This window comes from Macaca mulatta, chromosome 7, assembly GCF_049350105.2.
Source record: "Macaca mulatta isolate MMU2019108-1 chromosome 7, T2T-MMU8v2.0, whole genome shotgun sequence".
Classification (NCBI taxonomy): Eukaryota; Metazoa; Chordata; class Mammalia; order Primates; family Cercopithecidae; genus Macaca; species Macaca mulatta.
This window is the reverse complement of record NC_133412.1, coordinates 36,082,014-36,109,342: the sequence shown is the minus strand read 5'-3', so window position 1 is coordinate 36,109,342 and position 27,329 is coordinate 36,082,014. Positions and strand designations below refer to the sequence as shown.

The 27,329-nt window shown below is 42.4% G+C and overlaps 1 protein-coding gene and 2 long non-coding RNA genes across 7 annotated transcripts in view; all 3 read right to left on the bottom strand.

The window, feature by feature from the left end:
- The window catches only part of MINDY2 (MINDY lysine 48 deubiquitinase 2), an 84,324-nt gene extending 58,396 nt beyond the window's left edge, over window positions 1-25,928 (bottom strand). For all 5 annotated transcript variants that reach the window (XM_077939496.1, XM_015142373.3, XM_077939495.1 and 2 more), the window contains exons 1-2: window positions 24,992-25,928; window positions 7,759-7,816 (exon numbers count right to left, since the gene is read on the bottom strand). In XM_077939496.1, coding sequence (XP_077795622.1) covers window positions 7,759-7,816; window positions 24,992-25,834 — 901 coding nt within the window. In that variant the 5' untranslated portion in view covers window positions 25,835-25,928. The remainder of the gene's footprint in view (window positions 1-7,758; window positions 7,817-24,991) is intronic.
- LOC144329890 (uncharacterized) lies at window positions 260-5,499 on the bottom strand. The gene is made up of 2 exons (XR_013395625.1): window positions 5,433-5,499; window positions 260-618 (listed from the first exon to the last, which is right to left on the bottom strand). It is a non-coding gene; the product is annotated as an uncharacterized LOC144329890 (long non-coding RNA).
- Window positions 17,258-17,997, bottom strand: LOC144329885 (uncharacterized). Its single transcript, XR_013395619.1, has 2 exons — window positions 17,639-17,997; window positions 17,258-17,498 (listed from the first exon to the last, which is right to left on the bottom strand). It is a non-coding gene; the product is annotated as an uncharacterized LOC144329885 (long non-coding RNA).
- Window positions 25,929-27,329: the final 1,401 nt, after the last annotated feature.

The window sequence follows — 27,329 nt, the reverse complement described above, 5'->3', positions numbered from 1 at the left end:
CTTCAAAGCCCAATACAAGTCACATGTTCTCCTTTAAGCCTTTTCTACTCCTTACCCACTTCCCATACCCATTTGTACCCAAACTTCTCAAAAGTTTTCTGCCCTTGAGGCTCCACTTCCTTACCTCCCAGACACTCTTCAACTCACCACTCCATTTCCATCTCATCACTGCAGTGACACGGTTTGATGAAGGTCACAATAACCTTCACACTGCCAAGTCATAACGGGAGTATTCTCCAGTATTCAATACCCTTTCTCCTTTCTTCTAACAATCTTCACCTTCTCTGGGCTTCATTATAGCACTCTCTCCTGGCTTTTCTCCTATCTTACTACCAGCTACTTCTTCACTATTTCTCTGTCCTCTACTTCATTCATTTTAGCAGAGGTGATGTTGCACCTAAAGGAGCAAAAACTGGTTCTTGGTGCAGGAGGGTGGGTGGCAAAAAAAAAAAAAAAAAAAAAAAATCTTAGATAGTATAATGGCTTATAGCCTTCAAAGGGCCACAGTACAAAAAAAAACCCATACAATAGACCCACACAAAATGGCTCAAGCCTGTAATGCCAGCACTTTGGGAGGCCGAGGCGGGCGGATCACGAGATCAGGAGATCGAGACCATCCTGGCTAACACGGTTAAACCCCGTCTCAACTAAAAATACAAAAAATTAGCTGGGCCTGTTGGCAGATGCCTGTAGTCCCAGCTACTCGGGAGGCTGAGGCAGGAGAATGGCATGAACCGGGAGGTGGAGCTTGCAATGAGCTGAGATCCGGCCACTGCACTCCAGCCTGGGCAACAGAGCAAGACTCCATCTCAAGAAAAACAAAACAAAAACCAAAAAACACATACAATATATTTACATTATTAAAATGTCCTGAAGTGAGCCATTAGGACAAAAGTGTCTATAAAGGCTCCTCAGAATGGCAATAATGAAAAGAAAGTTGAAACACTGCTCCACCTAACCTCTACACGCTGGGAAACTTCAGGGGAGAATCCTGGACCCTCTTCTTTTCTCTCTCTATTATCTTATCAACTTCCACAGATTTAAATACCATTTTTATACTGATGACTTCTAAATTCTTATCTCAAATTTCAGTGTTCTCTGGAACTCATAGTCTGCCATTAGCAAATTCCCTAGATATTCAACTTCTCTGAATGTTCCCTTCACCTTACTATCTGAGTATCTGGCTCTGTCTTGATGACAATGCAGTTCTCTTAAGTGATAGTTCTGTTCTCTCTCATACTTCTTTTACCAGCGAGCCTCAAAGTGGAATAGGTACCCACTTGTTGTCGAAAGTAAGAGGGAAGGTATAAAATAATTGCCTAGAGAAATGGGAGAGTGAATGGATTAGAGAGCTGTGGTATGATTTTGGGGTGTTACCTTTGAGGTTATTCTCTCCCCTCTTCCTCCCTAAATTCCTCAGTTTTAAAACTCAGATAATTCTACCCATTATCTACCCACCTTGTTGCAGTTATCTACTGAGCTCCAGGCCAATACCCTTTATTCTTAGCTCCTTTCTCCAACACAAATCCCATCATTTTCGGTAATTTCAATAAGCACGGGGATGTCTCTTCCAACACCCTGCCTCTCTGTTCCTTGGCCTCTTCTCCAACGAAGATACTTTATTCTTAAAACACACCCACACACACACACACCCAGAAAAACAACCTTTTATTCTACTTCATCTCAGAAACTCATTTCCCACGGTAATACGTTTCATTATTACCAAAAATTCCTCAGCTGTATCAGGAATCGAGACTTACAATCCATTAATCTCATTACGTTCTCCTTCCACACACTTACATCATTTCCTCTTTACGCAGCTTAAATTCTATGGCCCATGATTATAATCACTCTCTATACACACCTTCATACCTTAGACTACTCCCCTCATCCCCCACCGCACAACCCTGGCCCCACCACTGACGACATGTAGAGCAACATACCCTAGATTCTTTCGTCAACACGCTCATCAGGCAAAAATTCAGCTCTGGTGAAATCCTGGCCTCCCATCATTCAGACCTGGACTCGTGCAGCTGAACACGACTGAGAAAACGTAACGCCATCCTAGCTGGTTTCACTAACCTCAAAGGTAACATCCCAAAATCCTACCACAGCTCTCTAATCCATTCACTCTCCCATTTCTCTAGGCAATTATTTTATACCTTCCCTCTTACTTTTAACAACTCCTCCCTCATCCTCACTCCCAATTGATGACTTTGTTTCCTATTTCATTGAGAAAATAGAAGTACTCAAGAGACTAGCTACAACCACATCCACCCACTTACCTGCACCTCTTTGTAATATGTTCTGTCTTTCCTCCTATTACCATGGATGAATTATCTAAGGCTAGATTTTCTATTTGTATAAAGTACTTTCTGCAGCTCCTTTTCTCTAGTTTTCTCTTTTATAAAATGGCTTTGAAGTATAATCCACATCCCATACAACCTACCCACTTAAAATGTACAATTCAATTATTTTTTGTAGTATATTCACAGGATTATGAAACTATCATCATGATCTAATTTTATTATTGACTGACTGATTGATTGAGACAGAGTCTCACTGTCACCCAGGCTGGAGTGCAGTGGTGTTATCTCTGCTCACTACAACCTCTGACTGCTGGGTTCAAGCGATTCTTCTGCCTCAGCCTCACAAGTAGCTGGGACTACAGGCATGCGCCACCACATCTGGCTAACTCTTTGTATTTTTAGTAGAGACAGGGTTTCGCCACGTTGCCCAGGCTGGTCTTGAACTCCTGAGCTCAAGTGAACCACCCACCTCAACCACCCAAAGTGCTGGGATTACAGGCATAAGCCACAGCACCTAGCCCGAACATTTTTATACAAGTTGTACGGACATATGTTTTCACTTCTCTTGGGTAAATACCTAGGAATGATATTTCATGGTCATACGGTAATTCTCTTTAACTTTTTAAAGAATTGCCAAACTGCTTTTCAAAGTGGCTGTATTATTTTACATTTCTACTGGCTAGGTGTGAGGGTTTCCAGTTTTCTCTTGTTTCCAGTCAGGTTTTCATCCCATACTCTCATCAAGGTTACCAATGACTTCCTTATGGCTAAATAGTCAATTTTTAGTCTTCCTCCTGTTTGAGCTATTAGCAGCATTTGATTCAGCTCATCTCTCACTCTTCCTTGAAACATTTCTTCATTAGGATTCTAGGAAATCACAGCCTCCTATTTTTCTTCTACCTGGCTGGGCATGCTGGCTCTTTCTCCTTCCCCATCTTCTAATCACTGGCATATCTTGGACTTAGTCTACTGACCTTTTCTCTTCTATCTACTACATTCCTTCCCTTAATGATCTCACCCAATCTAACTACTGTTTATATATGTTGTCTGTAAATACATATTTATAGACTAGACTTGTACTGTCTAATACAGTAGACAGTAGCAATATGTGGCTATTAAATTTAATTTACATTATGTAAATTATGGTCACATTACACACACACACACACCCAAACACATATACACACACACAATTTTGAGATAGGGTCTTGCCCTGTTGCCCAGGGTAGAGTGCAGTGTTGTGATCTTGGCTCACTGCAGCCTCTGAATCCTGGGCTCAAGCAATCCTCCCACCTCAGCTTCCCAAGTAGCTGGGACTACAGGTGCACACCATCACGCCTGGCTAATTTTTGAATTTTTAAGTGGAGATGGGGTGTCACCATGTTGCCCAGGCTGGCCTCAAACTCCTGGGCTCAAGACACGAGCTACATTTTAAGAGCTTGAGGGCCACATGCGGCTAGTGGCTACTAAACTGGACAGTACAGATACAGAACATTTCTATCATTACAGAAATTTTAATTGTATAGTGCTGATCCAGACCTCTCCTCTGAACTCAAGATATATATATATATCTCTCAATAATTGCTTTCCTGATGGCTCCATTTTTTTTTTTTTTTTTGAGATGGAGTCTCGCTCTGTCGCCCAGGCTGGAGTGCAGTGGCGAGATCTCTGCTCACTGCAACCTCCGCCACCCGGGTTCACGCCATTCTCCTGCCTCAGCCTCCTGAGTAGTTGGGACTACAGGCGCCCCCACCACACCTGGCTAATTTTTTGTTTTTAGTGGAGATGGGGTTTCACGGTGTTAGCCAGGATGGTCTCAATCTCCTGACCTCGTGATCTGCCTGCCTCGGTCTCCCAAAGTGCTGGGATTACAGGCGCGAGCCACTGTGCCTGGCCTGATTGTTCCGTTTTGATGTAGATAAACATCTAAAAACAAAAATCCTGCAATTTCTCCCTAAAAACCTTGCCCCTTCCATTTTTTCCTATTTCAGTTTTCCTATTTCCATCCTTCTACTAGTTCAAACCAAAAACGATGAGATAACCCTTGACTCCACCTTCATTCTACATCCAACTGATCAGCAAATTCTGTCAACTCTCTATCCAGAATCTAACCGCTTCTTACAAATTTCACTTATTTTACCTTGGTTAAAGCCACCATCTGTTGCTAGTTGTAATAACTTCCTAAATGGTTTTCCCGCTTGTCCTTACCCCGCTAAGGTCTATTGTCAACATAACTGCTAGAGAATTCTTATTAAATCCAAAGTTAGATCATGTCAGTCCTCTGTTCAAAATCCTCCAACAGCTTCCCAGCTTACTTATGGCAAAAACCAAAATTGCTGTTACATCCTTAGGGCCCCATATGATCTGACTGCGTCAACTCTCTGATCTCATCTCCTACAACTCCCCTTTGTGTACTCCTTGGCAGTCATATTGGCTATTTCTCAAAATCACCCAGTATATTTCAGCCTTCCCCATAAAATATAACTTAGGAATCACTAACTTTAAGAATCATTTATCAAGCAGCGTCCCGTGGGAAAAAAAATAAAAACTTAAAATAATAATAAAAATTAAAAGAATCACTAAGCTAGCCTAAAAGAGGGATTTTCTTTTTAAACCAATTTGCAGACATCTAGGTATTCAGAGTAATCTACCCTTAACTATGAGGTCCCTAGCCAGTGAATGGGGATTAAATGATACGAATTATATTTTCTTTTTTTTTTTTTTGAGACGGAGTCTCGCTCTGTCACCCAGGCTGGAGTGCAGTGGCCAGATCTCAGCTCACTGCAAGCTCCGCCTCCTGGGTTTATGCCATTCTCCTGCCTCAGCCTCCCGAGTAGCTGGGACTACAGGTGCCCGCCACCTCGCTCGGCTAGTTTTTTGTATTTTTTAGCGGAGATGGGGTTTCACCGTGTTAGCCAGGATGGTCTTGATCTCCTGACCTCGTGATCCGCCCGCCTCGGCCTCCCAAAGTGCTGGGATTACAGGCTTGAGCCACCGCGCCCAGCCTCCAATTATACTTTCTGAAATAAGGGTCTTCCTGCCAGGTGCAGTGGCTCATGCCTGTAATCCCAGCACTTTGAGAGGCCAAGGCGGGCGTATCGCTTAAACCCAGGAGTTCAAGACAAGCCTGGGCAACACAGTGAAATCTGATCTTTACAAAAATAAAACTTGACCAGGCACGGTGGCTCACGCCTGTAATCCCAGCACTTTGGGAGGCCGAGGTGGGCGGATCACCTGAGGTCGGGAGTTCAAGACCAGCCTGATCAACATGGAGAAACCCTGTCTCTACTAAAAACACAAAATTAGCCGGGTGTGGTAGCACATGCCTGTAATCCCAGCTACTCGGGAGGCTGAGGCAGGAGAATCACTTGAACCCAGGAGGTGGAGGCTGTGGTGAGCTGAGATCATCCCATTGCACTCCAGCCTGGGCAACAAGAGTGAAACTCTGTCTCAAAAAAAAAAATCAAAAATCTAAAAATTAGCTGGATGTGGCAGCATGTGCATGTAGTCCCAGTTACTAGGGAGGCTCACGTGGGAGGATCACCTGAGCCTAGGGAGGTCGAGATTGCAGCAAGTCATGATCACGCCACTGCACTCCAGCCTGGGCGATAGAGTAAGACTCTGTCTCAAAAGAAAAAAATAAAAAAAGAGTCTTCTAAAATTTGCAGTGTCAGTTATATCACTAAGTCTGTATCTCACAAAAAAATGAGTTAACTAGTTGTCTGGAAGGGTACGGACAAATTAACCAGTGGACAAGATATTTCTTTTCTTTTCTTTTTGAGATGGAATCTTACTCTGTCACCCAGACTGGAGTGCAGTGGTGCAATCTCGGCTCACTACAAGCTACGCCTCCCGGGTTCACATCATTCTCCTGTCTCAGCCTCCCAAGTAGCTGAGACATCAGGCGCCCCCCACCACGCCTGGCTAATTTTTTTGTATTTTTTAGTAAAGACAGGGTTTCACCATGTTAGCCAGGATGGTCTCAATCTCCTGACCTCGTGATCTGCCCACCTTGGCCTCCCAAAGTTCTGGGATTACAGGCATGAGCTACCGTGCCCGGCCCCAGGTGACAAGATTTTTAAAAAACAAAATTTGTTTTTGTTTTTGAGACGGAGTCTCACTCCATCACCCTGGCTAGAGTGCAGTGGCATGATCTCAGCTCACTGCAACCTCCACCTCTTGAGTTCAAGCAATTCTCCCACCTCACCCTCCCAAATAGTTAGGACTTACAGGTGCATGACACCACACCCGGCTAATTTTTGTAATTTTAGTAGACACAGGGTTTCACCATGTTGGCCAGGCTGGTTTCGAACTATTGACCTCAAGTGATCCACCTGCCTTGGCCTCCCAAAGTGCTGGCATTACAGGCATGAGTCACCACACCTGGTCTTAATAATAATTTAAATACTGAAAAAACTGTAAGAATACGGATTAAGATTTCCTATTTGGTAATAGTATAAATATATAAATTCTTATTTGCCAGATTATAAAAGGCCACAATGTGATGTACAACTGCCTGCTCTCTAAACAAGTTCAACTCAATGTAGCCAGTCTACAAACTATATTACTGGTCTGTTTTGAAATAAGCAGCTTAGGCCGGGCGCGGTGGCTCAGGCCTGTAATCCCAGCACTTTGGGAGGCCGAGGCGGGCGGATCACAAGGTCAGGAGATCGAGACCACGGTGAAACCCCGTCTCTACTAAAAATACAAAAAATTAGCTGGGCGCGGTGGCGGGCGCCTGTAGTCCCAGCTACTTAGGAGGCTGAGGCAGGAGAATGGCGGGAACCCGGGAGGCGGAGCTTGTAGTGAGCCAAGATCGCGCCACTGAATTCCAGCCTGGGTGACAGAGCGAGACTGTCTCAAAAAAAAAAAAGAAATAAGCAGCTTAGAGAAGAATGCAATTCAATACATTACTTCCTTCAACAAGAAAATTTTCCTATAAAAAATTTCAGTTGAAATGAACAGTGTGCTTACTAATGTAAATATTTTACATCCTAGGAGAAGATTCTATCTCACTGCAGACTGATAACTAACATTTTGTAGACTGGCATAGGTCCATGAATCACACACTTTCAGTAGCACTGCTCTAAATCACCTCCTTTGTCTTTAATTCAAGTCTACCCAATATTTTTGAACACTTTCCACATGCAATGTCAGCGATTCTGTGCCATCTCCCATTCTACAATTTATTGGGATTAAGATGTATCTTGTTTTCTAGACGTTACCTAGATTCCTCATGTGTATTATAGAATTTCAATGCTGGTCAGAAAGAAGACTATACCATCTAAGAACAGTAACATACTGATAAAAATTTTTAATTAGCAGATTCAAAATTGTAATTTTAAAATAGATTATATAATAGCACTTCAGAAAGGTGAGACTGGGTAATAAACTAGCTTTGAAAATGTTTGTTTTGAAAGAGATATAAAATCCACTTTTCAACACTAACCTAAATATTCCATCAGCTGCTCAGCAGTTATGATTTCCATCATCGGTGGAAGTTTCACCTGAAAAACAAAATATTATTTCTATAAAATTAAATGTTTTAGGTGACTAAAGTGTTTCTTGCAGTCAGAAACACAAATACTTATGTCTATATTATGGATCTACTATACTTATACATTAGCATTCACATATATTAGAATCTTTATAGCCAGTCTTTTTTTTTTTTTTTTTTTTTTTTTTTTTTGAGACAGAGTCTCTCTCTGTTGCCCAGCTGGAGTGCAGTGGCGCAATCTTGGCTCACTGCAAGCTCCGCCTCTCGTGTTCACACCATTCTCCTGCCTCAGCCTCCAAGTAGCTGGGAATACAGGCGCCCGCCACCACGCCCGGCTAATTTTTTTGTATTTTTAGTAGAAACGGGGCTCTATGTGTTAGCCAGGATGGTCTCCATCTCCTGACCTCGTAATCCACCCGCCTCAGCCTCCCAAAGTGCTGGGATTACAGGCATGAGCCACCGCGCCTGGCCTATAACCAGTCTTTACTATATTATTCTATTTATTAGGTTGATACAAAAGTAACTGTGGTTTTTGCTATTAAAAGTAATGCAAAGCTTAAAAACAGGCAAAATTTAACTATATTGTTTAGAGCTGCACATATACGAGATAAAACTATTAAGAAGTAAAGAAATGGGCTGGGCACAGTGGCTCACACCTGTAATCCCAACACTTTCAGAGGCGAAGGTGGGCAGATCACTTGAGGTCAGTAGTTAGAGGCCAGCCTGGCCAACATGGTGAAACCTCCCATCTGGGCAATAGAATAAAAAGAAAAAAAAAAGTAAAGAAATAGGCTGGGTATAGTAGCTCACGCCTGTAATCCCAGCACTTTGGGAGGCTGAGGCAAGCAGATCACTTGAGGTTGAGAGTTCAAGATCAGCCTAGCCAACATGGTGAAACCATCTCTCTACTAAAACTACAAAAATTAGCTGGGCATGGTGGCGCATGCTTATAATCCCAGCTACTTGGGAGGCTGAGGCAGGAGAATCACTTGGACCCAGGAGGCGGGGGTTGCAGTGAGCCAAGATTGTGCCACTGCACTCCAGCCTGGGTGACAAGAGTGAAACTCCATCTCAATAAAATATAAATTAGTAAGTAAAGAAAAGGATGCTATAAAAAAAAATCAAGATTACCAGCTATCTGTGGTAACAAGGAGTTATAGTTGGAAAGGGGCTTTTAAGGGGATTCTGACATGCTGACAACGCTCTATTCTTTGACCTTCTTGACCTGCAATGGTAGTTCCACTGATGTTTGCTTTATAATAATTTATTAAACTGGACATCTATTTTATGTATGTTTCTATGTGTTACATTTCACAATAAAAAGTTTAAAAGTAAATAGATACATTACAGTGATATTTAAACTAAAAACCCCAGAAAATCCATTAAAATTAATTCAGCTGCAACAACACATTAGTCTAAATTAATTTTTCAAATGCATTGTCAAATGAATGACATAGATACTACAGTCAATGACTGCAAATACTTTAACTGACAGTCACAAGCACACTCCAGGGTATATTTATAGACTAGGAGAAAAAATAAATACTGTAGGATGGACACTCAAAGTAATTACTGTATCAATGATAGAAGAATAGTAACATTGTTAAAAATTCTTCAGCAATTATTTTGTGTTCAACTAAGGAAATCCTTTAAATCAGCGATTCTTCCAACAATTCTCCCAAATGTTGAAAAAGGTCCTCTAGGTGTTTATGTTATCAAATGTAATAATGTCACAATTTTGTTTTAATCAACAAGTAAAATAAGTTTTTAAAAAGACCCCTATAAAACAGAATGGTCTGAAGCCCTCTGTAAGCATAGATGACAGTCAATAGTTATAATTAGTCATCTAGTAAATTTATTATTCAGTAAAAACCAAGAGATGTCTTTGAGGTTTGATCATCATTTCATTCTAAATTATTTTTATTGTCTGTGACTTTTTTTTTTTTGAGACGGAGTCTCGCTCTGTTGCCCAGACTGGGGTGCAGTGGCGCGATCTCAGCTCACTGCAAGCTCTGCCTCCCGGGTTCATGCCATTCTCCTGCCTCAGCCTCCCGAGTAGCTGGGACTACAGGCACCTGCCACCATGCCCGGCGGGTTTTTTTTTGTATTTTTTAGTAGAGACGGGGTTTCACCGTGTTAGGCAGGATAGTCTCGATCTCCTGACGTCGTGATCCGCCCGTCTCGGCCTCCCAAAGTGCTGGGATTACAGGCTTGAGCCACCGCGCCTGTCCGTTTGTGACATTTTTAAATAATTTCAGGTCAGGCCCGGTGGCTCACACCTGTAATCCAGGAGGCTGAGGTGGGCAGATCACTTGATGTCAGGAGTACGAGACCAGCCTGGCCAACTTGGTGAAACACCGACTCTACTAAAAAAACACAAAAATTGGCCAGGTGTGGTGGCGCACACCTGTAGTCCCAGTTACTTGGGAGACTGAGGCAGGAGAATTGCTTGAACCCAGGAGGCGGAGGCTTCAGTGAGCAGAGATCGTGCCACTACACTCCAGCCTGGGTGACACAGTGAGACCCTGTTTCAATTAAAAAAAAAAAAAAAATTCAATAGACTATTTTTTTTTTTTTTTTTGAGACGGAGTCTCACGCTGTTGCCCAGGCTGGAGTGCAGTGGCGCGATCTCGGCTCACTGCAAGCTCCGCCTCCTGGGTTTACGCCATTCTCCTGCCTCAGCCTCCTGAGTAGCTGGGACTACAGGCGCCCGCCACCGCGCCCGGCTAATTTTTTGTATTTTTAGTAGAGACGGGGTTTCACTGTGGTCTCGATCTCCTGACCTTGTGATCCGCCCGCCTCGGCCTCCCAAAGTGCTGGGATTACAGGCTTGAGCCACCGCGCCCGGCGACTATTTTTTTTAAAGCAGTTTTAGGGTTTACAGAAAAACTGGGCAGAAAGTACACAGAGTTCCCATAAATGACATATTTTTAAATTGAAACTCTGGCAAATTACTGTTGACTGTTTGTTTTTCTAAATAAACTTTCTTTTGGAACACAGTCCCTCTCATTTGTTAATGTACCGTCTTTGGCTGCTTTTCCACTACAATGCAGGGATGAATCTGTGCAGCAGAGACTGCAGGGTATGCAAAGCCTAAAACATTAGTGTTTACTATCCGATCCTTTACAGGAAAAGTTTGCTGATCTCTGCATTAGATGATTTTTTTTTAGAAGCAAATACACAAATATTTCAACTCACTTATTTACAAGCAGTCAGTAGTATATTCATTTCCTGAATTGTAGCCAGTAAAGTACTTTGGATGTTTATTAAAACTAAAAAGTGCCTACTTCACACTAATACTATGGAGCCATCCACAGATCTTAATTATTTTTTTTAACCATTTAAGATCTTCCCAAAAGCTTGCTTCTTTTTTTTTTTTTTTTTTTTTTGCTTTCCTTCACCAGCATCACCTCAAAAGCAAGTGCCAAGGGTTTTGTTAATAACCTAATAAGGCTTTGTTAATAACCTAAAAAGACTTGTAAGTCTTTTTAGATTTTTTCAAAGGAGAAACAAGTTATGAGATAGCTGGCTAAGAATATAGAACTAACAGTTGTGGCAGTCTGTCTGAATCTCTAAATTTTAAGTTTTACAATGAAAAAAAATAACTGGCTGGGTGCGATGTCTCACGTCTATAGTCCCAGCACTTTGGGAGGCTGAAGTGGAAGGATCACTTGAGCCCAGGAGTTTAGACCAGCCGAAGTAATATAGGGAAACCCTGTCCCTACAGAAAAAACCCCAACACAAACAACAAAACTTAGCCAGGTGTGGTGTTGCATGCCTGTAGTTCCAGCTATTTGGGAGGCTGAGGTGGGAACATCACTTGAGCCCAGGAATTTTGAAGCTGCAGTGAGCCACTGTCATGCCACTGCACTCCAGCCTGGGCAACAGAGAGAGACCCTATCTAAAAAAAAAGAAAGAAGAGAAAGAAAAAAATGACAAATCAAGTATGACCTCTTTTAGTAATTATCTACAACATATTGTTTATAATAAATGAGTACTTTAACAAATACAAAGGTACTTGGAAGACACTTTAAGTAGTTTAAATATTCCTCCTAAAATTTGAGCAAAGTATCTCAACATATATTAAAAAATAGCTCCCAATTAATAGAGGCCAAATAAATTTTTATTATCTAGGAAAATGTTCTACCCTATAAATATTACTGAATTAACTGGATTTCCTGAGGAAATTATTATTATTATTTTTAAGACATGTTCTCACTGTCCTCCAGGATGGATCGCAGTGGCAGGATCATAGCATACTGCAGCCTTGACCTCCTGGGTTAAAGCAATCCTCCTACCTGAGCCTCCCAAGTAGCTGGAACTACAGGCATGCACCACCACACCTGACTAATTTTTGTATTTTTTGTAGAGGTGGGGTTTTACTACATTGCCCAATCTGGTCTTGAACTCCTGGCCTCAAGCAATCCTCCCACGTCAGCCTCCCAAATCACTGGGATTACGGTGTAAGCCACCGCACTCGGCCCTGGAAAATTATTAATATAAGCACAAGAATATTTAAATTAATAAAAGAAAAAAGCTACTCAGACTCCAAATGTTCCACTATAAGGTAAAACCTAAAAAATCTAGCTCAATTATTCTATCGTCCAGGCTAGAGTGCAGTGGCAATATCATGGCTCGTTGTAGCCTCGACCTCCCTGAGCTCAGGTGATCCTCCCACCTCCACCTCCCAAGTAGCTGGGACCACAGATGTGTGCCACCATGCTTGGCTACTTTTTTGTATTTTTTGTAGAGACGGGGTTTTGACATGTTGACCAAACTCCTGCTTAAATTTGCCTACCTCAGCCTCCTAAAGTGGTAGGATTACAGGTGTAAGTCCCCGTGCCTGGCCCATTCTGTAATTCTTAATCATCTAAAGAAGAAAGTAAATCTGGGAATAGACTCAAGCAAGACCAAAAATAGTAACAACAAAACCTTCTGTTTAAACTGTAAGTGAAATCTTAAACAGGAATGTGAAACATCCTAAGAATGATACGCCAAGGTTTTGACACCTGTGATTTTGATAACCCAAAGGAAAAGATAAATGCAGGGGACTCAGCAATAACTAAGAAATAAGAAGTACTTTATATAGGTGATGGCAAGTACAAAAATTACTACTAGCCAAATAATGTTTTTAAATGCTTAACAATTAGAATACCAATATAATAAGTATTCAAGAAACACACACTTTGAGTTCCAACACCTCTTCAAAGTTGGGAAGATACTTGAGAAAATATAAAATTGAGTTATTTGCCAGTCTCTGCTCTTTAGAAAAGAGAAGTCACGGGCTGGGCAGAGTGGCTCACTCCTGTAATCCCAGCACTTTGGGAGGCCGAGGTGGGTGGATCACCTGAGGTTAGGAGTTCAAGACCAGCCTGGCTAACATGGTGAAATCCCATCTCTACTAAAAATACAAAAAATTAGCCAGGCGTGGTGGCAGGCACCTGTAATCCCAGCCACTCAGGAAGCTGAGGGAGGACAATCACTTGGGCCAGAGAGGCAGAGGCTGCAGTGAGCCAAGACCATGCCACTGCACTCCAGCCTGGGTGACAGAGCGAGACTCTGACTCAAAAAAAAAAGAGAGAGAGAGAAAATTACATATATTGAACATCTACTAATTGTCATTCAATTTTATGTTACCTGAATCCCCAGCAATCCTATGAAGCAGGCATTATTAACCCCATTCAAAGAATAAACTAAGGCTTTAAAACGTTAATTTATCCAAAGTAAGTAGAAGTACTGTGATGGGAAGCAAGATCAGACACCAAAGCCAATTGCCTTTTCCATTATACCAATACTCACAGGCTTTTCTAACAACAGCAGAACACTTTCCACTCAATGAAATCTTATATAAAACATCATCTGTAACGTATTTTAAATCAATAATTGATAGAACTTTGTGACCAGGGAAAAGTGGAGCATCATGGGGAAAGAATAATCAAAGTTGACTCTAAGGCTCAGGAAACTAAAAATCAAGATCCATACAATTGATAGCAACGGAAATTTGGCAAGTGAAGATAAGTTTGTAGAAGAAAATGATGTCTGCTTTGGAACTGTGACATTTTTAGTTTGACATTCAAACAGGGAGTTGAGTTTGGAACAAAGAAGATAACATTTTTATATTGCAGTTTATTTTTGTATTACTTACGTACGGCAAAATGGACCCACTAAATAATAGCCAAATTTCACTAATATGAAATATGCAGTGTTTACATACATATGTGTGTATATATGTAGCATTTATATATTTGGCATGAATATATAGTATTCGTGATTTTTTAGTTGAAATTGTAAAGAAATTATTCTTTAGAAAATATTAGAAGTAGGCCGGGCGCGGTGGCTCAAGCCTGTAATCCCAGCACTTTGGGAGGCCGAGACGGGCGGATCACGAGTTCAGGAGATCGAGACCATCCTGGCTAACACGGTGAAACCCCGTCTCTACTAAAATACAAAAAAAATTAGCCGGGTGAGGTGGCGGGCGCCTGTACTCCCAGCTACTCGGGAGGCTGAGGCAGGAGAATGGCGTGAACCCGGGAGGCGGGGCTTGCAGTGAGCTGAGATCCGGCCACTGCACTCCAGCCTGGGCAACAGAGCCAGACTCTGTCTCAAAAAAAAAAAAAAAAAGAAAAAGAAAATATTAGAAGTAATAATGGGAATCAAAGAGAAGCTTTACCCACTTTTTTCAAAATAAGGACTCAAAAACTTAAGGATTCTTTCAACATGCCTTTAATTCTGGCTCCAGCAAATAAAAATGTATGTATTATAAGCTATTACACATCATGCTTTACATTTTAATTTCTTGTATGTACTATTCATTTACTACTAATAATATAATACTTACTAAAAAATACTCAAATTCAGACTTTTTAGTAAACCTAATTGGCTTTCTACTTGCTATCAGTATTTCTTTCTTTTTTTTTCTTTTTTTGAGATGGAGTCTCGCTCTGTCACCCAGGCTGGAGAGCATTGAGACAATCTCGGTTCACTGCAAACTCCGTCTCCTGGGTTCAAGCAATTCTCTACCTCAGCCTCCCAAGTAGCTGGGATTACAGGCACCCGCCAGCACGCACGGCTAATTTTTGCATTTTTAGTAGAGACAGGGTTTCACCACCTTCACCAGGCTGGTCTTGAACTCCTGACCTTGTGATCCACCCACCTTGGCCTCCTAAAGTGCTGGGATTACAGGCATAAGCCACCGCGCTCCGCTGCCATCAGTATTTCAAAACAGAAAAATTTTATGAGACAACCCACAAATTAAAAAGGCTTTGAAACTCTGAAACACTTTTGTCAGTTTTTAGCATAATTTAGACCCTATCCTCAGAGTAAGACCAAGGCCTATTTAAAACTGTCAGAAACTGTAGATATATTCACACATATTAAATTTGCAGGAAAGTCTTATTTTATAAGCACTTCAAAGTGTTTTAGAGCAATAAAGAATGTTGTTGCAGTGAGATTTACTAATAAAAGATTTACTAGTAGGCTGGGTGCAGTGGCTCATGCCTGTAATCCCAGCACTTTGGGAGGCCAAGGTGGGCTGACTGCCTGAGGTCAGGAGTTCGAGACCAACCTGGCCAAAATGGTAAAACCCTGTCTCTACTAAAAATACAAAACAATTAGCTGGGTGTGGTGGCAGGTGTCTGTAATCCCGGGTACTTGGGACACTGAGGCAGGAGAGTAGCTTGAACCCAGGAGGCGGGGGTTGCAGTGAGCCGAGACTGCACCATCGCACTCCAGCCTGGGCAACAAGAACTAAACTCTGTCTGAAAAAAATATATAAAGATTTACTAGTAAAAGAAGGCATCTTCCATTCAGAATTCACCATGTATATTTAAGAAGCTCAGCAAGCTTACTATGCTGAAAAATCTCCTCCCCAAAATATTAATAATTAAACTTTTACATTAATTGCTTGAAAGATAGATGAGAATAGGGTAAGGTAAGAGACCATTTTGAAGGCTACTAAGGTAGTCCAGGTGAGAGATGAAGGCCTGAACTAGGGTAGTGGCAGTAGAAAAAGAAGTTACTAATTGCTGAAAAACATCTAAGAATATATTTAATAAACTACAATGGGAAAGTCAAGTTTATTCACCATAGTACCCCAAAGAGACTCTGAAATTAGAAGTGTCAGACACTTCAGAAGACATAAGATAAAGCACAGAGAGCTAAAAACGGGAGTCTGTATAAAGAGCAACTAGTACCAGATTGCAGAATTTGATCTAAGAAATAATGAAGTCTATTTCTGCTTCTCTGACTTTATCATTGGCTCTCCCATCCTGTTTTGCCCCAGACCTATTGTCCACCAGACTTAGTGCTATCTTGAACTTTATCTTCCCAATCAAACATCCTGAGTGAGAGCTCTGGTTCTAGAGTAGGTGATAATCTTACCTTGGGCTAGTTATTTAAACTTTATGCACTTCAATTTTCTTTTTTTTTGAGAACGGAGTTTCACTCTTGTTGCCCAGGCTGGAGTGCAATGGCATGATCTAGGCTCACCGCAAACTCCGCCTCCCAAGTTAAAGTGATTCTCCTGCCTCAGTCTCCTGAGTAGCTGGGATTACAGGTATGCGCCACCACGCCCAGCTAATTTTGTATTTTTAGTAGAGATGGGGTTTCTCCATGTTGGTCAGGCTGGTCTCAAACTCCTGACCTCAGGTGATCTGCCTACCTCGGCCTCCCAAAGTGCTGGGATTACAGGCGTGAGCCACTGTGCCCGGCCTCAATTTTCTATATACATAAAATAAGAACAACAGTCTACATAAGGATTTCATGATGTGGTTGAGAAAATTAAAAGAGAAAACATACAATGCATGTAAAATAATGCACAGTATCTGGACACAAAAATAATTGAGTACTTACTATTATTATTCAAAGTCCCTATGATTGTTAGTACCACCTGTGCCCAAATGTCCTTCACCTGGGACTCAACAGATAAGGTTGGATAGGGAGTGAGAAGGTTTTTCACTAAAAGACTACTCATATCAAGGGGAGAAGAAGAAATGAACACATCTATCACTATTAGAGGGCAACTCCTACTGGCAGTATTTATTCTCTCCTCAGCCCTTGTCTACCTTATCTTACAAATCCAGAGTTACAACACCAATTCTTGGAAGAGACTGGGAATGAAAGCCTCAGAAATGTTCTTAAGTCTTTTGTGTAAACAAAACCCCACAATTGTGTGAAGTTTTAATCTCTTTTTACAGGATCTATATTTAAAAACAAGGTGGGCAGAGGCTAAGATGGAACCTTTGGCTCACCATCTGTTTTTCCTTTTTTATAAGTAATAAACACACTTGGAAAACCTCAAAAGAGCTCTGTGCTTACTTCAGGAAAAGAAAATTTGTGTGATTACAATGTTTCTGCAAGTCAGGGGAAAAAGCATAACCTAGATGGAAGTTAGAAGTGTCTGTGAAAGGATATGAGGTAAAAAAGTCATCAAGGAGGGAGGGAGAACTAGAGAAAAAACTCACCCCTGGCAAAAAGCTCACCTTCATCGTGCCTCACTTCGCAGGTGATAATGAGACAAAAGCGTATGTCCATTTGAACTTTGAATTTTCTGTTAATAGCCTTTTGTTCATTTTGCCATTGTGCTGCTCATCTTTTTCTAATTTATAAGGGCTCTTTGTAAATTAAGAAATTAGGGTTGGCCATGGTGACTCACGCCTGTAATCCCAGCACTCTGGGAGGCTAAGCCAGGATTACTTGAGGCCAGGAGTTCAAGGCCAGACTAGACAACATGGTGAGATACATCTCTACAGAAAAAATAAAAAAGAAACTGGTTGGGCACAGTGGCTCACACCTGTAATCTTAATACTTTGGAAGGCTGAGGTGGGCAGATCACTTGAGGTCGGGAGTTCAAGACCAGCCTGGCCAAGATGGTGAAACCCTGTCTCTATTAAAAATACAAAAATTAGCCGGAAATCGCATGAACCCAGGAGGCAGAGGTTGCAGCGAGCCAAGATCGTGCCACTGCACTCCGGCCTAGGCGACTGAGTGAGACTCCGTCAAAAAAAAAAAAAATTAGGTGGGCATGGTAGCACACACTTGTGGTCCCAGCTGCTCAGGATGCTGAGGCTGGAGGACTGCTTGAGCTCGGGAGGTCACGGCTATAGGGAGCCATGATTGCACCACCACGCTCCAGCCTGGGTGACAGAATGACAGTCTATCTCAAAAAAAGAAAAAGAAAAAAAAAAAAAAAAGGGAAATTAGCCCTTAGATAATCCAGCAAATAGTTCCCTTGGTTTAGTGGGTTTTGATTTAGTTTGTGTCTGTTCTTTTTTTTTAAGCTTTTTTATATTTTACAGAATCAAATATATGAATCCTTATTTTACAGTTTATAGGTTTGATGTTTGGAGAAACCAACTTTACATTAAAAATCCTTCTTCAGGACCCCGGCATCCCTCCCATGACTTGGAACAGGAGATAATCTCAGCTTATACTAAGCAAAGAAAAAAACTGGGAAAAGAATTCCCTACCAAAAACAGTTAAGAAGGAGAGGAGATGTGTTTCCAGCATCTTAAATTAGTGCATTCATTTTTCTACTAAAATGCTATACAATGATTAAATATTGCAATACTCTATCTTCTCTATCACAACGTATAATATAGGTTATATGTAAGTTTTTTTGTATGTATATTGGCCTCAGAACCTATAACATTCTAAAAGAAAAAAAAAAGTATAACCAAGTAGGGATTCCCTCTATTATTAAAGAAATACCTTTGTAAGCACTAAAATATATATGTTATTTACCTCTAGCTTAACTTCATAAACACCTAATTACATGGGTTACAGCCCTCAAATATACCTATAAAAAGCATTTTTTTACAGCTAAAATAAGATTTTAAAAAATTATTAAAAATCAAACATAGTCAAAAAGAAGCAAAATAAAAATGTATTCTAAGTGATACATTAGATACATTTTGGTAAGTTTACCTGGTATAATTTGTAATTTGAGCCCAGGAGTTTGAGACTAGCTGGGGCAATATAGTGAGACCCCATCTCTACAAAAAAACAATTAAAAGGAAAAACACAGGCCGGGCGCGGTGGCTCAAGCCTGTAATCCCAGCACTTTGGGAGGCCGAGACGGGCGGATCACGAGGTCAGGAGATCGAAACCATCCTGGCTAACACGGTGAAACCCCGTCTCTATTAAGAAATACAAAAAACTAGCCGGGCGAAGTGGCAGGCGCCTGTAGTCCCAGCTACTCGGGAGGCTGAGGCCGGAGAATGGCGTGAACCTGGGAGGCGGAGCTTGCAGTGAGCTGAGATCCGGCCACTGCACTCCAGCCTGGGCAACAGAGTGAGACTCCGTCTCAAAAAAAAAAAATAAAATAAAATAAAAGGAAAAACACAGAGGTAGATGAAATTATCTCTTGAAAATGAGAGGTAAACAGAATTACAAATTTGAGCTTGAATTAAATGTAATAGATTTCTTTCTTGATTTGTTAAATTATCACAGCTCAACTATTTAATAGATTTTCTTTTTTTACAATTAAAAAAATTTTTTTTTTCTTTTATAGAGATGGGGTTTCATTATGTTGACCAGGCTGGTCTCAAACTCCTGGGCTCAACTGATCCTCCGGCCTTGGACTTCCAAAGTGCTAGGATTACAGGCGTGAGCCACAGTGCCCAGCCAACTATTTAATAGATTACGAATGATCACCTACTCTCTATCAGTTCTGAACCAATACTTTCAACTCAGTCCTTACCCTGTTTGATCACTTTTACTGTCACTTCTCATCCAGAACTACTACACTTATGCCTTTGCTCAAATCCTCCCAGTTTGTTCAGTCTATTGATTTTCTAATAATTTCATCCTCTCCCAAGATGATCAGCTGTTTTCCCTTTCAATTCTCTAATTCTCTCCCCCTACACCCCAGGTGTCAGTTCTTGAAAGAAAAGCCCAAGTCTTGATAACTCTAACCAGTCATTCTTCCTGCTCCTATTTCCAGACATAAGCAAACTAGGGAAAGACCAAAAACAAAGCAAAACTGATAATCTAATCGTTTTTAAAGGATACCTCAATTTATCCATGCTACTAATTGGCAGTCTTTCTGTTTGTGCCTCAAATTCCTAAGCATAATCTCCACTCTGATTCTTCTTTAAAATGCAATATACTTTTCTCACAAAATTCACCCCGTCAAATGCTTTACAATCTTAATTATTAATGAGTTCAATAGTTACTGCTTATGAGTTCAATGATTATTTTGCCAAACTGAAAAATACAAGGCTTCAGTTTTCATCTACCTCTCTTTTTTTTCCTTATTATTATTTTTTTACAGACATGGGGGGTCTCACTACATTGCCCCAGCTGGTCTCAAACTCCCGGGCTCAAGCGATCCTCCTGTCTTAGCCTCCCGCAATGCTGGGATTACAGGCATGAGCCACCACACACGGCCAACCTCTCTATCTTAACGTGACCTTGTCTCTGTATTTTTCTTGTTCCATTCCTCCCAGTACTTCAGAAAATACAGTTGTTGTTCCTTTCCTCTAAAGACAACTGAGGATTCCATGTTATCCTGACTTTTCAGTGACCTTGTCCCTACACCTGTCATCTTCGGCAGAATCTTCCCTACTCCATCAGCTCTCTGATGCTGCTGCATTTGACAATAGTAATGTACTAAATTTTTAATACATTATCTTTCTCTGAATACTCTCATGACATTGCCCTATTTCTAGTTCTCATTCCACATCTCAAATTGTGCCTATGCTGGTTTTTCACTCCCTCACCCTTAATATTCTTCCCTTCCTCCCCCAATTTGATCTTTATTCCTCTGTTTTCTCTCTGTCTCCTGGAGAATGAGGTAGGGGAGGAGAGGGAGTGGGGAAATTGAGGCAGGATGGAGAGGATGTTTCTGCTGGCAATTTGTCACTCTCACATATTGGGATGGCAAAAAAAAGTTGAGAACTATTGCTCACTACTCTCTGGAGAATTCATGTAGTCTCAGAACTACCATATTTACTCTAGGTAGTAATTCTCCAATTTGATTTTTCTCTATAATTTTATAGCCTCTTGCAGGTGGATCACCTGAGGTCAGGAGTTCAAGACCAGCCAGGCCAACATGGTGAAACCCTGTCTCTAATAAAAATACAAAATTAGCCGGTGTAGTGGCGCACGCTTGTAATCCCAGCTACTGGAGAGACTGAGACAGGAGAATCACTTGAACCCAGGAGGCAGAGGCTGTAGTGAGCCGAGATCCTCCCACTGCACTCCAGCCTGGGCAAGACAGAGTGAGACTCTAGAAAAAAAAAAAAAAAATCAGCCTCTTTCCTGAGACCCAGTCCATGCTTCTAACAGCATAATGAATATTTATATTTTTATGTCCCACTACTGGACATTTCCAACTAAACACAACCAAACTTTGGCATCAACTTCCCCATCTAAAATAATTCGCTTAATACCTTCCCTATCTTTTGAAAGATCCAACCAATCTTTGTTACTCAGGTTTGAAAAATGGTGTTACTGTCTTCACTTCTTATAGCCAGTCAGTGATGAAATCATCATTGGGAATGCTACATTATCCTCATCAAAGAGAGGGGGCAAAGAACTCTAACCAAAGCGCTATCCGCATCAATTCTTCCTGCTACACTCACTACAATCTTACTTCTAGCCTAATATCAAAGTAAAAGACCACTTTCTTCATGTCATTTCTTTATCTAGCAATTTAGAATAGCTCCAATATCAGCTATATATAAAGTCTAAACAGCTACATCAATGGATCCTCTGAAATCTGACAACCACCTTCACACCCCATTTACTATTTTTCTCTACTAGAGCATTTCTCAACCTTTTTGTTCCCAAAGCCCTTTACAGTCTTAAAAATGATTGAGGACCCCCAATAACTTTCATCTATGTGGATATCTATCTATATCCACCTTATTATAAATTAAAATTGAGAAAAATTTAAAACACAAAGTACAGAGGCATACACTGCATTAACTGTCAGAGCGATGCCATTACATCATGTAGCCTGAAAAACTCCATGGACACTTGTGAGAGAATGAGAGTGAAAAAGGCAAACAGGCCGGGTGCGGTGGCTCAAGCCTGTAATCCCAGCACTTTGGGAGGCCGAGACGGGTGGATCACGAGGTCAGGAGATCGAGACCATCCTGGCTAACACGGTGAAACCCTGTCTCTACTAAAAAAAAAAATACAAAAAACTAGCCGGGCGAGGTGGCGGGCGCCTGTAGTCCCAGCTACTCGGGAGGCTGAGGCAGGAGAATGGCGTGAACCCGGGAGGCAGAGCTTGCAGTGAGCTGAGATCTGGCCACTGCACTCCAGCCTGGGTGACAGAGCAAGACTCCATCTCAAAAAAAAAAAAAAGAAAAAAAGAAAAAGGCAAATAACTTCTTAGTATTATTATAAAAATAGTTTTGACTTCTAGTACCCGGCTCACTTTGAGAATACTGCTCTACTTTGCTTCTCTCATCCATCTCTTTATCAATCATCAGTGATTACTTATGACTGGTTTTTGTGTGCATCAATAGGCTGGAGGAAAAAAAAAAAAACACTGATAACCACAGATTTACAAAATAATCTCCAAATTCATTAGCATGCTTGCTGATTCATAATCTGACAAAACCTGTCAATTTTATTTCCTGCTATTACCACCATTTCCTTTACCTCCTATGCTGCACAATTCAACCTAGGTTGAAGGTCCCAAGTAGAAGAAATCCTTTTCTGCTTCAGTATCTTTCAATACACTATTCTCTTTGCGCAGAAGGTCTTCTCTCACTCATCCTTTGGATCTAGTTCACAGGTTATCTCTTCTATGAAGTCTTCCCTTGATAATCCCTTCCCCAATTACCCTTTTCTGTGGGCTTCCATAGCATATTAGAGCTTCTCACATTGCACTGTAATTATTGTTTATATGTCTGTCATCCCACTAGATAGCTACGTGAAGGCAGGTTTGCATCATACTCATCTTTGCATTTCCTTTTTTTTCTTTTTTGGGGATGGGGTTTCGCTCTTGTTGCCCAGGCTGGAGTGCAGTGGCTTGATCTCGGCTCACTGCAACCTCCACCTCCTGAGTTCAAGCAATTCTCCTGCCTCGACTTCCCAAGTAGCTGGGATTACAGGTGCCCACCACCATGCCCGTCTAATTTTTTTGTATTTTTAGTAGAGATGGGGTTTCACTATGTTGGCCAGGGTGATCTCGAACTCCTGACCTTACGTGATCCACCCACCTCGGCCTTCCAAAGTGCTAGGAGTACAGGTATGAGCCACTACGCCTGGCCTCATCTTTGCATTTCTAGTACCTCACACATAGTGGGAACCCAAATATTTGATCATTCACTTGAATCTGTCTGAATTGAATGAGTCAGTTTAATATGCATCTATCCCCAAATACTCCAGACCACAGTACTTGCCCTTTCCTCTGAATTTCTGCAGTACTATATCAGAAAAAGGACTACAGGAAAGTAATAGCTATTCCTTCCTACAAAAAAGATTAGGGACTCTGGCCCATTAGAGCAAGTATAACTCCCCAGTTGAGAGCCTCTATCAAGTGGCTCTTCTTTACCTTTTCAACCTTATTTTTCATTATTCTCCAACATTAACTTACCACCTCTGTCATTTAATAAACATATAAACACACAATATCCATTCTATTTTCATTCCTTTGGTTTATACTCTTCTCTCCCCTGGGAATTCCATTTCCCTGTTATTCTAAATTCTCTTCCTTAAAAGATCTGTTAAATTGCTCTAATGGTGGTGTCTTTTTAAAAAAGAAAGAAAAAAAAAAGATTGGTTCAAGATCCAAAAATCCCATGAAGCTTTCTAGGACTATGCCATACCAAATGAAAATTTCCCCTTTCTGAATATCAAATGCATTTCCACAGATTTACCACAATTTACCTACCACTTGTCTCATAGAACTTACTATTTCTTGTTCTTAAACAGTTTCAAGTAAGTCAATGATGCCACCTCAAACAGCTTGACAGCCTTTTAAGGGCAGGTACTGTCTTCACTCAAAACATCTCAGTGCCATTATGCACCAGACAGTGGCAAGGTTTCTAATTTTATTTCTTTTGTATCAGCCCTTGCTAGTGACAGGAAAATAAAGGCATGTTTGATAAACACTATTCCCTTTACGTGATTTTCTTCCTAACTGTTCAGAAGAATCCAGGTTATTTTTTTCTTTTCTTTTTCTTTTAATATAGGGTCTCACTATATTGCCCAGGCTAGTCTCAAACTTCTGGGCTCAAGCGATTGTCTTGTCTCAGCCTCCAGCGTAGTTGAGCTTACAGAGTAGCTGAGATTACAGGCGCACACCACCACACCCAGTTTGGGTTATTTTTTTTTCTAGGAAACATTGCATCTATAAATATAATTACCAATTTGAAAATAAAATAGGTGCTGTGAGATGCATCTTCTTAGCACCCTAACACTGCAAGCTTAAATACGACACTTCATTTTACAGGTAACTCTCTCTGAGTCCTCATCATACCTATTTTTAAGGGTCCTTCCTTTTTTTGCTCCTTCACCTTAGATATATCTTTTCTTACTTTAGTTTTTAAGAGTTTTAGCTCCTTTAACACATTCGGATGCATGGTTACTGGTAATAATGCCAAACCATTTGAGAGCCAAAGAAATGAGGCAAGTAAAAATCATGCATAAAATGAAAACAATCTTTGAAAACCAAGAAGTTATGGTAATTGGGTCTCAGACCAATGCTTTTCCTTAAATGGAATTTGTCTAAAGAGCCACATCTTTCCCATCACCATTCTCTTAAGTATCTACACACGAATGGGGCATTAGTTGGAAATCAGACTAAACATAACCATCAAAACTTAGTCCATGATATCACGGATTGATGGTAACTTCTGAAGATTACTTTCTCCAATTCTTCACTTTTTTGCATATGTGATAAAGTCGGCAAGAAAACATAGGAAATTATAGTTTAAAATAATCATAAGATTAAAGATACTCTAAGTCCTTCTTGTTTCTAAGTGTATCAACCACAATTGAACGCTGAAACAACACTACAAGAGAAAACGGAGGTTAGGGGCAATTCTTTTCGATATATGTACAAGGGAATATTCTTTCAACATGGAAGTCTTGGAATGAATTTCATGTAAGAAGGGGACTGATGAATGAGGAAAGAAAGGAAGCCATCACCTGACATGCAGCAGCTCCCTCACCCCGTTTTCCTCCACCCCAAAAGCTGTAGGAAGTAGAAAGCTGCAGAATGTACCTTCCAGGCCAGGAGCAAAACATTGAGGATGGCCAGCAAGGGGCAGGGTCCGTTCTCATTCTGGGTGATGATGGGTGTGTTCTCTTCCTTCCACTGGATCCACTTGATGTGATATACAGACTGTCCCGGGAAGCGTTCCTTGGAAGCCGCCAGCACCTGAGCGGTCTCCTCCTCCTCCTCCTCCCCCTTGCACAGAGGAACAGCCCCGGGCAACACCGCCGCGCCCTCCTCCTCCTCAGGGACCCTGTTCTCCGCTCCCTCCTCACTATTGAACTCGCAGCTACTGGGAAAAGAATGCAGGTTAGAGAACGACTCCAGAGAGTCCAGGCTCGGCGATTCCCCAGGAGGGGTCGGGTCGCTGCAACTGCTGCTGAGGCCGCCGGCGCTGCTGGGCTCTTCGGAGCCGGCGGCCGTCAGCTCTGCTTGGCAGGTGCCGGCGAGATCCGGGCGGTCTCCCGCGTCTCCGGCGGGACCCAACTCATGACCCACTCCGGCCACGGCTGTCTCCGGGGAGGCGGTCACCTTGTACTGCCCTCTCAGAGGCGCCTCGGCGGCAGCAGGACTCTCCACACCACTATCCTTCAAGTCCAAACCCGGGGAGGAGCTGCAAGGTCCGGGAACCTCAGGAGAGCCCGCGGGAGAAGCCGAGTCCGGGAGGCTCCTGCTGGCGGCCGCCGCCCCCAGCCCATTCCCGCCGCTGCTCTCCGCCGCCCATACCCCAGGACCATCACCAGCGGCAAGCCTGGTCTCTTGTAGCCCTTCCTGCGAAGAACCTGTCCCTGACTCTGGCCCGGCCGCCACCCCGTGTTCTAGCGGCTGCAGGCTCTCGGGGCTGCTCTCCATACCGGGCCGCCCGCCCCCAGCTCTATGGAGACCGCGGCCAGTTCTCCGCAGCCAGCGCCTCGGACGCCATGACAGCTGTATTGGCAGCAACAGCGCCCTGGCGCGGCCCCGGCCAGGCACGTCACCGGGGAGGGCACTAAGAACGCGCGCGCGCGCGCTACCGCGCTCTCCGTGCGCTCTGAGCTTGCCTCCGCTTGACTGCGCGCTGAGGGGCGAAGGCGAACCACTCAGGAGCCTCCCACGTGGCCCAGCCCCTTCCGTGTGCCCGCCCGAGCTCGCGCTCCGAAGGCCGGGCGTGGAGGGCGTGGCTAGGAGGGCGCGGCCGGGGGGCGCGCCCCCGCGGCTCAGCTCCAGTAGGAAAACATCCTCTCACTATGTGGCCGGAAGTTGAACTCCGGGGCAGCCCGCTTGTGTGCGGCTTCTTTAAAGGCAAGGCAGGCGGCGGAGAGCTTGGTTGTAACCCTTTAGCGCTGGGTCGTGTGTGGCCCACCCTCGGGCTCAGGCGTTGTGGAGTGGTTGGAGGTGGTTGTAGTATTTGGCAAAGAACTTGTCCCTGAAGGGCTCAGGAGACCTGTTTTCTCAGCTCCTAATATGGAAAATTGAAGGCATTTCTTACGAGATGCAGATTTTAAAGCGGGCATATCTACTCGAGGGGTTTGGATTACTGCACTGCACAAGTTCCAGTATCTCTCGGTTTTGGCTGAGAAGAGCTGTGCTTCTCACCAGCTACTGGTGAGACACTCGCCCTACAGGCAGAGTCAGCATGGTTGTGGACATTGACCTGCGCAGCAAAAGAAAGTGGCTAATTTGCGCCACTAATAATAAATTAGCTTGTGTTTGAATTAGCCAAGTGTTTGCGGTTTTGCTAACTTGGCTTCACTTTGCATGGAGTGGGAAGTGCCTGCTTCTGAAAAGGTGACTTTTTTCCTAATTAGAATAGACTCCTCTTAAGGCCATGCAGTTTTCAAAGAAAAAAGACAAGCTGGACGTTTTGTTAGTAACAAAAATGTATGTGGGTCCTATTCTAACTTGTTCCAGAAAAGGGCTTTTCCCCCCATTTTTTTCCTTTCAACATTTTCTGGGCTGTTGGGGATACAAAATTTAACAAGACAGGTCTTCCTTCGCAGACATATAAATACCTCTGTTGGTTAGAGAAGGCAGACAAAATTGCAAAGTAGTATTTCATTCAGTCGTTTAATACATTTTAGTACCAAGTAAGGTGCTGGATACTGTCTGGCACTGGAGATGCCATAGTGGATCACAGAGCTTATATCTTCGTGGAGCTTACTGGGTTTTTGTGTGTGTGTTTTTTGTTTGTTTTTGAGACGGAGTCTCGCTCCGTGGCCCAGGCTGGAGTGCAGTGGTGCGATCTCGGCTCACTGCAGGCTCCGCCTCCCGGGTTCATGCCATTCTCCTGCCTCAGCCTCCCGAGTAGCTGGGACTACAGGCGCCTGCCACCACGCCCAGCTAATTTTTTGTATTTTTAATACAGACA